General features: G+C 32.2%; 1 protein-coding gene across 1 annotated transcript; it reads left to right on the forward strand.

The window, feature by feature from the left end:
• The first annotated feature begins 2,057 nt into the window (after positions 1-2,057).
• On the forward strand, positions 2,058-10,312 carry LOC111695109 (alpha-(1,3)-fucosyltransferase C). Its single transcript, XM_023464299.1, has 7 exons — positions 2,058-2,928; positions 3,366-3,577; positions 4,349-4,450; positions 6,489-6,621; positions 7,126-7,572; positions 8,247-8,333; positions 8,397-10,312. The coding sequence occupies exons 1-7, from the start codon at positions 2,617-2,619 to the stop codon at positions 8,508-8,510; spliced, it is 1,407 nt and encodes a 468-aa protein (XP_023320067.1). The 5' UTR covers positions 2,058-2,616; the 3' UTR covers positions 8,511-10,312.
• Positions 10,313-12,651: the final 2,339 nt, after the last annotated feature.

Below are 12,651 nucleotides of genomic sequence, written 5' to 3' on the forward strand. Positions count from 1 at the left end.
CTCAGTATACAGTCTATATAATAAATATAAGGAGAAACAATCTCAGTAAATAGTCTATATAATAAATATAAGGAGAAACAATCTCAGTAAATAGTCTATATAATAAATATAAGGAGAACCAGTCTCAGTATTGCAGTCTATATAATAAATATAAGGAGAACCAACCTCAGTATTGCAGTCTATATAATAAATATAAGGAGAACCAATCTTTTAAAGATAATCATGAATGATGCCCATCAATGATGGAAGAACTTATGAGATTTCAATAAAAATTTATCAATTCTTTGTTATTTAGATTTTTGAATCAGACTAAATTTTGGAACGGATAATATGTTGTATAAGGGGTAGTTGGTCTAAATCATTGATTATGGATAACTCGAGGATAAGCCACCTAAGCAGGCCCGTAGCCAGAAGTTTTGGTATGAAAACTAGTACTGTTTTATGTTACAAAGTTTATTTTCTAATTTGTTCACAAGGTTCGTAATTTTAGCTTCAAAATTCGATTTACCCATAAGTTGATGTTTTGTATGGTACACAGAATATTTTCACAATTTAGATTTTAGTTCAAATTTCACAATATTGCATAACAAAAATGTTGATAATTTTGATATTACTACTCACGTTCATTGATTTTGAATTGTCTGAAGAAAATACTGAAACTGAGGCAACAAGTTTCTGCAAAATTTAAGAAATAGAATTTTTGATAAATACTGGAACATATTTGTTACGTTGTATGTATGTATATCGACATATGCGAAAGAACAGTTCGATCAGAAAACCTTATCTCAAGACAAATATTTTTCAAAAATGGTTTAATTTGGTTGGTCTGAGAGAACAGCTTTTTCAAACGATTGTTTCTTACGCTTTAAAAACTTTACAGAATGATAAAATCTTTGGAAAACTTTGAATATACTATCTTATTTTTCAAGAGAAAATTATACCAAGAAACTTATTTGAAGGTTGGGGGGTGGTGAAAGAAAGGGGGTGAATCTGATCCCTTGCACGTACCCCCCCCCCCGGCTAAGGGCCCGCACCTGAGGCCTTCAATCAGCTGTCAAATTTTCTTCAGTTTGTACATTTTCTTGGGTTCACTGTACTGTGAATGAAACCGTGATGTAATCTGATACTTGTACTCATCTTTCTCTTGTTCTGCTACACTGCTATTCCCCCTACTCTAATAGCTCTTCTCAACAGTTGATATATTATTAGAACATTTGAGAATCATGATCATAATATCAGGGTATCAGATTCTATATATTTGGAGTTGAAGAAAATCTTATCAAAGACCTGTAAAGTTTAATGCTTATATTACTTTATAAGTTTCTTTTGATTCTTACTTTAATTAAACCCTATTCCTTGGTCCATTGAGAATTATTCTTTTCACTTATCTTGGACCCTTTTCCTTTCAACCTTTCCCTTTCTTCCTTAAATATTAACCCTTCGACTCATATCTTGAACCCTTTTCCTTTCAACCTTTCCCTTGCTTCCTTAATCATTTTCTTCTCACTCTTATCTTGGACTGTTTTCCTTCAAACCTTACCTTTGCTCTCTGCATCATTATCCTTTCTTACTCTTATCTTGGACTGTTTTCCTTCAAACCTTACCTTTGCTCTCTGCATCATTATCCTTTCTTACTCTTATCTTGGACTGTTTTCCTTCAAACCTTACCTTTGCTCTCTGCATCATTTTCCTTTCTTACTCTTATCTTGGACTGTTTTCCTTCAAACCTTACCTTTGCTCTCTGCATCATTTTCCTTTCTTACTCTTAACCTGACTATTTTCCTTTAAACCTTTCTCTTACTCCCTTCATCATTATCCTTTCAACTTTTAGACCCATTTTTGAATATTAAAAATTCCAATGAAAATTAAAGAAAACAATGTCATTGTACACAATACATTTACCCATTTTACTGAGAGGGACTGTAAGCGTAATCTCAATTGACCGTCCAAGCAAAGATGACAATGACCTCTATACAACGGTAAAATTTCTTTGTCTGAATTAGATAAAAACTTTAAAATTTTGAAAATGATTAGCTTTAATTGTTTCATCTATTGTTACCAACAAGCATGTCCAAAGAAGATAAAAAAGGAATCTACATTAAATATTTTATGAAACAGTTTCAGACTTTTAAACATTGTAACATTTGCTCTAAATGTGCGCTATATTTATGAAAACCCCCTGTAGTATCCAACACGACCGTCTCGGATTTTAATTAACAGTTCGGAGGGATCTAATGTAACCGTATGGTCCGTACTTGGGTCCGTACCATACCACAGGTAGATCAAGCCTCCTTGGTATACACTATACATAAGCTTTATACATGGTTTACTAAACACCTGGTTTCACTTTTATTCCACCTTAAATACTTTACAGTTCAGTAGCTACAGCAGAGGTATTCAGTGGTGGGTTTTACTTATAAACATTAAACGTGAATTCGTCTTATTCTTGGACGCGTGATAATTCTATTATCTGACGTGGGGAGTATTTTATGAATATCCAACTTACCAGAGCTGTAGTAATCTAACCAATATTTTTTTCAGATAGAAAAATAATGAAAATATTATAGATAAACTAAATATGCAGTGAGTTTCGTCCGTCTGTCATTATACTACATCATGCAGAGACGTCATTGGGTTAGGCTATCACGGCATCTATGGCCTTTTTTTCTTGTTTTTCTGATATCACTCTCCTTTCTCTTATCCTTTCACGGAGATACCGATCCACAAAAATATTCTATCCATGAAACCTCTCAAAATAAACTTGAATATCGCGCATTAGATGAAGAATCAAGAAATATGGACTTAATTATTTCCGGTGACAGTTTAACGACACGAGAATCACTTCCGGGAGAGAAAATCCCAGATATTGATATCAAACATGAATCTGGAGATAATGATCTGGATTCGTCAAAATCATCCAACTTTAAGGAAAATGAATGTTTATCATTGAAAAAGAAAATCATTATAATTCTATCAACAGAGCTGAAAGTACTAAAATGGTGGATATCGAGATGATCCTCTCTTTTTGCTAATCTCAAGACTAATTTAGTCTTTAGATTGATTTATAGAGGTTATAGATGCGTCTTTAACTTTTGAAAACCCAATTTTTAATTTTCCCGCATTTCTGGTGTTATATCAATTGAACTAATGATTGATTTATAGAGTTAAGATTGATGACCTTAACCAAAAAAGTGAACGGCATGAAACTTTTGATTCCAGGAGATTAGTAAATGAGAGTAGCTATTGTTCAAATTTATTGCAGATTAGTTCAGTGTTTGTATTAAACACAACTCGGAAAAAAATGATCTGTTTATCTGAGTTGAATTAATTTTAAAGTTTACTAAAAATGATAAACTCAAATTTAGGTTTCAAAAGAGTTAGTGATCAACAATTTTGGAGATAACATAGACTTAATCATGGAGAAAGATCGACAGCGGGATAGCGATGAGAAGGATCTTAAATATATTCTGCACTGGAACGAGGCGTATGGTGGGAAGGAGTATGATATCGGGTTCGGACGTGAACCCTTCTACTCTAGCCTTTGCCCGGAGACGAGATGTGTTACAACCCAGGACAGGTTTAACTTTAGTTATTTACCATTCCAAACAATGTTATTGATAATTAAAAATACATAATACCAAAATCTTCGAAACCAGAAACCATGCTACCGCTTAAAAAATATCGGATAATTTCTCTCAATATTACAAACGAGCAGAAAACCAAAATTTTTGTTGTAAATCTTGTGGTTTTAATAAATATTTTTAAATATACTGAAAATATTTTTAAGATTTACAATATTTACTGTATGTAGAAAACCTGGATTTTGTTAATTTGTCAAGTCTGGATCGACTGCATAATGACGTTTTTCCTCCAAAAAATCTAATAAACCAAGACAAAATCATTTTTTTTTACTAATTTCATTGATATTTTACTATTTACTTTTTGAAATATATATCCTTGCAGGGGGGGGGGGCTGTATTACATTAGATTATGGAATGGTCAAATTTTTTTGGTAAAAAATGCATTTTTATATCTATTCAATGTGACCTGTAGTTTCTTTCTTCATTTCGAAGATGTCATAATTTCATTCAACCAGATTTTGTAAAATAATGTGTAATGTGTATATTACATTCTGAAGTTTAAAGGAATTGAGTTTCTCTCACAAACTAAAATTTTCCTTATAGCTTTGCAACCTGATCGTGTAAACCTTTGACATTATTAATTAAGATCATTTGATCTAAAAGAATTTAAAATATATAAGGACATACGACATTGAGTTGCAAAAATATAAGGATTATGAAAACGGAATTTGTGGCAAAGACTCAATCACTTTATCTGATTTCTCCAGGTCTCTGAAAAATCTGGAGGACTTCGATGCAATTGTTTTCCACCAACGTTCTTTAGACTGGACGGATATACCAGAGAGGGAAAAGAGACGTCCTCTTCAAAGGTTGTATCTTTATCCTACAGTGGTTGGCGTTTATATAAATACAATAAAGACGTATTTTCTAACTAAGTTTTTAAGCTTACAAGTTTACAATTAAACACTGAGACAGCTTCTATCTGTTTCTTTGTTTATGTGTATCAATGCTGTTTAATAGCTATGTAGAAATCAAAAAATGAAATCAAAAGTCGTCTTCATTGTTTTATATACAACGCCGACTGTAATATAATGGAACAAAATATCTCGTGGGCAAGGAAAAAAAACGCCAGGAATTCCCATGTCATAATATTATATAAACAAAGATCTAGTGAGCTGTAGAAAATATGTGACATTTCTTGACCGGTTCGACTTTGAAATTTCGTAATCCCTTAGCCTCTGCTCTTACATTACAAACTCGCTTTCATTTTTTTTATCACCCTAGACATGTAAAGTTTAAAACTTAAATTACATAAAGAAAAATCTTTGGGAACCTACATTTCTTGTTAACTGGAAAGAAAGTTGGATTCCTAGTAAATATTTTTCGTACACTTAAATTTATATTTTACGTACACTTATATTTATATTTTACGTACACTTATATTTATATTTTACGTACACTTATATTTATATTTTACGTACACTTATATTTATATTTGTTATTTTGTAGAAGAGGTTCTTTGTAAGCCAAGGATTAGGTCGTCAGTGTTTATTCAAACAGTTTTTTTATCGTGATTAGATATCTAATTTCGGAGTAAACGGATTTATTATTAAGTTTTTATTTTTAACTTTTTTAACATTGACAGAAAAATATCTTTCCCGGAAATATCACTTTCATCCGTTGCTGAAAACAAAATCACTCGTTAACATTCTTTTAATAGCAGCGCCATAATTGGACGGGCACAGGGAGGCAAGAAAAGATACACTGCGGACATGAAGATGGAGAGAGGCGAAAATATATGAAGAAATTAGTAACTATGCCTCGTACCATTTTATTTTACAAAACTTATAAAAAATTAATTATATAAACATTGTTAAAAAGAAAAAAAATCACGTAAACATGATTTGGATCTATGGCTAGAGAGTTTGTTATTATATCTTATAAGATTGTATTTGAAGATTGTATTTGGGTCAGGTCGTCTTCCTATTTTTGGAAAATTTTACTTTAATGGCGTAAATTATTTTTAATAATAACAAAGTCATGGATTGCAGAAAAAGTTTTAGCTATCGAGTGAAATAATTTTTGTTTGCGATAACTACAGAAATAACCAGAAAACTGTCTTTCATCTGCAGTCTTCAAACTAAGAAGTGTCGCTAAGTATTTGTAATTGCGGAAACTAAGATATTTCTAAACTAATATATTTCTAAACTAATATATTTCTAAACTAATATATTTCTAAACTAATATATTTCTAAACTAATATATTTATAAACTAATATATTTCTAAACTAAGATATTTCTAAACTAAGATATTTCTAAACTAATATATTTCTAAACTAATATATTTCTAAACTAATATATTTCTAAACTAATATATTTCTAAACTAATATATTTCTAAAATATTTCTAAAATATTTTTAGAAATTAATCCACTTAAAAAAATAACAAAATCCTACAAAACCTCTATATCTCTGTTTGAAAAAATGTGTACTGCAATTTCTAGAAGCAATGTAAGCAAACTCAATGCTCCTCGGTCGTAGCAATGTATTCCTTTGTTAAAACTGTAGTAACCTTATTATAAAGGAAGATTTCTTGTGTTGGTGACAGATGTGAAGAATTTCACCTATTAAACCCTGGACTAACCAGGGCTAGATGTGTTCGGTTTCTTTAATGTTTATTCAAAAGCGTTTTGTTCTATAATTCAACAATCTTTACACTTAGTTTAGATAGTTGTCTTGGCATACTTTTAGAATTAAAACACATTCGCCGACCAAAATGTGTAAAAAAGATAAATGGAAAATGTCTAACTGGTCGAATTGTGATCGAAAGGCACAGCTTGCTGAAAGAAGGACCAGTTCCAGTTCAATCACTGTAATCTGTGACTCTACAGTACGGTATGTTGTTTAGGTATGTGCACTTTATCATGGAGTCAGCTCAGTACCTGTACATGGATATTGCTCCTATGAACAATTTCTTCAACTGGACAATGACGTACAGAAGAGACTCAGACTTCTATAGACCTTATGGAAGAGTAGTCAAGGTAAAAATAAATGAAATCAATGTGCGTATACTAGAAGGGAGGGAGAATAGGGTTAACAATATATTTTCAATTACAAATAATTATAAATTAACCACGGGAATTAATATTAAGTTTCTTCCAAAATTAGGTCTACCTTCTTTCTATTCTTAATTTTTATACACAATTTTAAAAATAGAAAAAAACAGACCAAGTTTTGGAAATTCAAAATAAATATAATTATAAAACTTTTATTGCAGCATTACATATAACGCTTACAAAAACCACGGTTTTGAGATTGTCTCTAAAAAAACTGATTTTCCACCTAGAATTCGAATTTTCCATTCTCTATATTTTTACAACATGACGGTGTACCCCTTTAACATTTCAAACTTTCACTTATTTAACTTTCAGAGAAATAATTCTGTGATATATCTAAGGTCTACGACATAAAGTTGCAAATAAAATTACGGGGAGTAATCCTTTTCTGTCCTTGTGTATTAATGGAACTAATCTTAACCTATTTAGATAAAAGATCATCCTGAGGGGGATGAGCTGGATAGGTATATCAAGGAGTTCGGAGAGAATAATAAACATCTTGCTGAAGGGAAAAATAAATCCGCTGCATGGTTTGTTTCCCACTGTGCTACCCAGGCAAGACGAGAACTATATGCTAAGAAGCTAAACAAACATATGGATGTCGATATATACGGAAAATGCGGGAAATTCAAATGTCCGCGAACAAATGAGGACAAATGTTACAAGGATATGGCGAAGAATTACAAGTTCTATCTCTCATTCGAGAACTCGGTTTGTGAGGATTATATTACGGAGAAATTTTACCGTATCCTCAAGTACAATGTAATCCCTGTCACGTACAACGGAGTAGACATGGATACGTTTGCTCCGTATCACTCCTACATCAACACTTTAGACTTCAAGGGGGTTTCAGTGTTGGCTCAATACTTACAAAAGGTTAGTTTTTAAGTAAAAGATATAATTTTAAGACGTAGAACTTTATTTTTTAAACATGACGTTCAAAGAGCCAATTATTTTCAATCATATTTAATCGCCTGTTTTGTAAGTGTGAGATATAAAGTTATGATTAAGCAGCATCTTGCACGTTAAATCTTTAAACATGTGAGAATAAGGATTCAAGGTGTTGTCTCAATCAGTTCTAAGTACATGTTTCAATGGAATCTCTCCATAGGAAAGTGTTGTCTCAATCAGTTTCAATGGAATCTCTGGTTTAGGTGTCCTAGGACCTGGATCTATTATCTCTGGTTTAGGTGTCCTAGGACCTGAATCTATTATCTCTGGTTTAGGTGTCCTAGGATCCGGATCTATTATCTCAGGTTTAGGTGTCCTAGGACCTGGATCTATTATCTCTGGTTTAGGTGTCCTAGGACTTGAATCTATTATCTCTGGTTTAGGTGTCCTAGGATCCGGCTCTATTATCTCTGGTTTAGGTGTCCTAGGATCCGGCTATATTATCTCTGGTTTAGGTGTCCTAAGATCCGGATCTATTATCTCTGGTTTAGTTGTCCTAGGATCCGGCTCTATTATCTCTGGTTTAGGTGTCCTAGGATCCGGATCTATTATCTCAGGTTTAGGTGTCCTAGGATCCGGATCTATTATCTCTGGTTTAGGTGTCTGAGGATCCGGCTCTCTACGCGTCCTATTTCTGGTGGAAGGATTTCTATGAAGTAAGGGATAGAAAAGAAGATTTAAATCAGGTAAAATATTTAAACCATGAAAGTCAATAAACCATATTCTTAACTTTCCTCGTTTTATTTCAGGCATTTTGTTCCTTATGCTCAGCCCTGCATGTGAATAAAGAGGAGAAGGTGTATTCAAACCTTGATAACTGGTGGATAAATCAATCTAGATGCAGAAAACTTAAACTTGTCTAGGTATATTTAAACTTTGTATTGTTTAAGATATACCGAGATACCTAGTTCTTAATATTCTTATATTCGATCTTTATATATTACCTAGATCTCAAATTGTATCAAAATTTCTAGGGTTTAATAAAACTAGATGCCCGCTTCTAGCAGTAACTGAAATTTTTTTAAACAGGAACCCTAAACCTGTCTATATCTGTCTATATCTGGATAAATCTTTCTATATCTTTCTATATCTGGATAAATCTGGATAATTTCTAGCTACCTATAATAGAGGAAAACTAAAACTGTCTATATGTGAATACCTAAAGTGGAAACCTAAACCTATCTTTAATCTAGATATATCTGATTACCTAAATAGAGAATATATACCTTTATCTAGATATATATTTTGTTACCTAGATAGAGGATATATAAGTTTGTCTATATATAGATATATCTGGTTATTTAGATAGATGATATATTAGCTTGTCTTTATCTAGATATATATTTTGTTACCTAAATAGGATATAAGCTTGTCTATATATCTGGATATATCTGGCTTCCTAGATAGAGGATATATAAGCTTGTCTATATCTAGATATATCTGGTTACCTAGATAGAGGATATATAAGCTTGTCTATATATTTAAATATATGACTTCCTAGATAGAGGATATAAGCTTGTCTATATATCTAGATATATCTGGCTTCCTAGATAGAGGATATATAAGCTTGTCTATATATAGATATATCTGGTTATTTAGATAGATGATATATTAGCTTGTCTTTATCTGGATCTATATTTTGTTACCTAGATAGAGGATATAAGCTTGTCTATATCTAGATATATCTGGTTACCTAAATAGAGGATTTATAAGCTTGTCTATATCTAGATAAATCTGGCTTCCTAGATAGAGGATATATAAGCTTGTCTACATATCTAGATATATCTGGCTTCCTAGATAGAGGATACATAAGCTTGTCTATATCTAGATATATCTGGCTTCCTAGATAGAGGATATATAAGCTTGTCTATATCTAGATATATCTGGCTTCCTAGATAGAGGATATATAAGCTTGTCTATATATTTAAATATATCTGGCTTCCTAGATAGAGGATGTATAAGTTTGTCTATATATCTAGATATATCTGGCTTCCTAGATAGAGGATATATAAGCTTGTCTATATATCTAGATATATCTGGCTTCCTAGATAGAGGATATATAAGCTTGTCTATATATCTAGATATATCTGGCTTCCTAGATAGAGGATATAAGTTTGTCTATATATCTAGATATATCTGGCTTCCTAGATAGAGGATATATAAGCTTGTCTATATATTTAAATATATGGCTTCCTAGATAGAGGATATATAAGCTTGTCTATATATCTAGAAATGATGAGCTTATGACCATTACATCTGTGATATTATGAATATGAAATACTTTTTTAGTACTGTTGAATCCTTTGCTGTATATTGAATATCACTATTGTTTTTAGTACTGTTGAATCCTTTGCTGTATATTGAATATCACTATTGTTTTTGCAAACATAAAAACTATGGGAAACATTCAATCAAGTTAAAATAAAAAAAGTATTTTAGAAAAATCCAAATTTCTAGCAACCAAAAATTTAAATTGAATTTTAAAGCGCACCAAAATTTTTAATAATTTTGAGGCTTTTAATATTTCTTATTATGGTTTTTTTCCCGTGATTTTAATGACGGTTGCACTATAATATCCAGAACAATGTCTAAAAGTTTGTTTTAATCAAATTAAGCGAACTTTAGACTTTTTCTGGTATTTTTATTTTAAAGATTTATTTTCATTTAAATGTCTTTGTTTTGCACAAACTTTATTTTTGAGTAAATAAATTGGTCAGAAAATAAATTGAAAACAGAGACAACATATCCTTATACAGAGATATAGACAAAGAAGAGGAATGATTGACAGTTAATGGAACAACTTGACAATCGTCTTTAATCTTTGAACTAGTTTGCGGCATTCATTTGTCTAACTAATTAACAAATATGATTTATGAAACGAGAATTACAAAATACCCCCAGTCCATACATTCCGAAAAGGTGGTCTGCCTTTTTTGTGCTTTAAAGTTGAACGGAGATATTAATGATTTCTTTATTTCGTTTACTTAAAGGGACCGTTCACTTATTTGGTTAATTTGAGAGTACTAAATACCCTATTGGCTATTCATTGGCATTAGTTTTACTTTTCAAAGACAACTGTGGCCTGAGAAAAAGCCGATTTATCGTTCAGAATTCCAGCGCTAAGGTATGATACCTTTGTATTTTCATTATTTGATGCTTTTTGTCATAGTTATGGATTTAAAAAAAATTTCTAATATTAAATTAAATTGCAGTGTTTAAAAGTTAATTGTAGAGATCTTTAATTGTTTTCAAAATTATTTTAAAATTGTCTATTTTCAAAATATAACTTATTTTAAACATTTAACGGTTTCATACGTTTTCTCTACTTCCCAAAGAATCCTCGTGATTTATTGAAGAGTTGGAGTTTGTCTGAAAGAGAAATCGTCTTTGTATAAACGTGTTAATTTGTTAGATCATACTAGAACACGAAAAACCTTAAATTCTTGCTAATTCTAAACCAAAAGATTTTATATTTTATTAAAGATGGCTGACACGTGATGTCATTGAAATATGATAATTTTAGATTTTATTGGGCTGTTGTTAATAAAAAACGTTTAAATATTGTCTATATATATGCACTATGCAGCGGTATCATACCTTAATCCGCTGGAATTCTGAACGATAAATCGGCTTTTTCTCCGGTTATAGATATCTTTGAGAAGTAAGACGAATAGCTAATAGGCTATTTAGTTTACCATGAAATTTAGGTTATTTGTGATTGCTTTTTTTTGTAAAATATTGCGCTTTTGTAAAATTAGGTTAGAAAATAAATATGCAAACTATTCATAGTATAGTTCTCTTAACCTTTAAATTTCATTCCAAGATGAAATTGAGATGGAATGAATGAAGATTTTTTACCATTCATGACTTTTTGTAAATATCAATAAACTAGAGACATGTTGTTACTAACATATATTTCAAAGCAAATAAATATTATTCACGTGATTCTGTTATTTTCTTCTCCATAACTAACTGTGCATATACGTTGAAGAATATTAAACACTAATTGAGCTAAACACGTTGAATCATTTACACTCGACTCTATAGGATATACAGCGGAAAAATTCCACTAAATTAACACTCCAATATTCTAATGTCTATTTATCATTATTACTTCCCTAATCTTACGACTTACATGGAATCATTAAAAATTAAAAACGTGAAACCACTTTAATGTTTAATGTAAACACGGATTCATCATGGGAATGCCAATGAATGACTAGATAGTGGAGACTATAGGATGGAGATTAGAGAGTGGAGACTAGAGGGTGGAGACTTGAGTGCGGAGACTGGAGGGTGGAGACTAGAGGATGGAGACTAGAGATTGGAGACTAGAAAGTGGAGACTAGAGAGTGGAGACTAGAAAGTATAGAGTAGAAAGTGGAGACTAGAGAGTGGAAACTAGAGAGTGGAGACTATAGAGTGGAGACTAGAGGCATGGAGACTAGAGATTGGAGACTAGAGAGTGGAGACTATGGAGGGTGGAGACTAGAGGATGGAGACTAGAGTGCGGAGACTGGAGGGTGGAGACTAGAGAGCGGAGACTGGAGATTGGAGACTAGAAAGTGGAGACTAGAGGGTGGAGACTAGAAAGTATAGAGTAAAGAGTGGAGACTAGAGAGTGGAAACTAGAGAGTGGAGACTATAGAGTGGAGACTAGAGGCATGGAGACTAGAGATTGGAGACTAGAGAGTGGAGACTATATGGTGGAGACTAGAGTGCGGAGACTGGAGGTCTGGAGACTAGAGAGTGGAGACTAGAGAGTGGAGAATAGAGTGCGGAGACTGGAGGATGGAGACTAGAGGGTGGAGACTAGAGGGTGGAGACTAAAGGGTGGAGACTAAAGGTTGGAGACTACAGAGTGAAAACTAGATAGTATAGACTAGAGAGTGGAGACTAGAGGGTGGAGAATAGAGTGCGGAGACTGGAGGATGGAGACTAGAGGGTTGAGACTAGAGGGTAGAGACTAAAGGTTGGAGACTAGAGAGTGGAAACTAGAGAGTG

The sequence above is a fragment of the Eurytemora carolleeae genome, unplaced genomic scaffold, assembly GCF_000591075.1.
Source record: "Eurytemora carolleeae unplaced genomic scaffold, Eaff_2.0 scaffold198, whole genome shotgun sequence".
Taxonomy (NCBI): Eukaryota; Metazoa; Arthropoda; class Copepoda; order Calanoida; family Temoridae; genus Eurytemora; species Eurytemora carolleeae.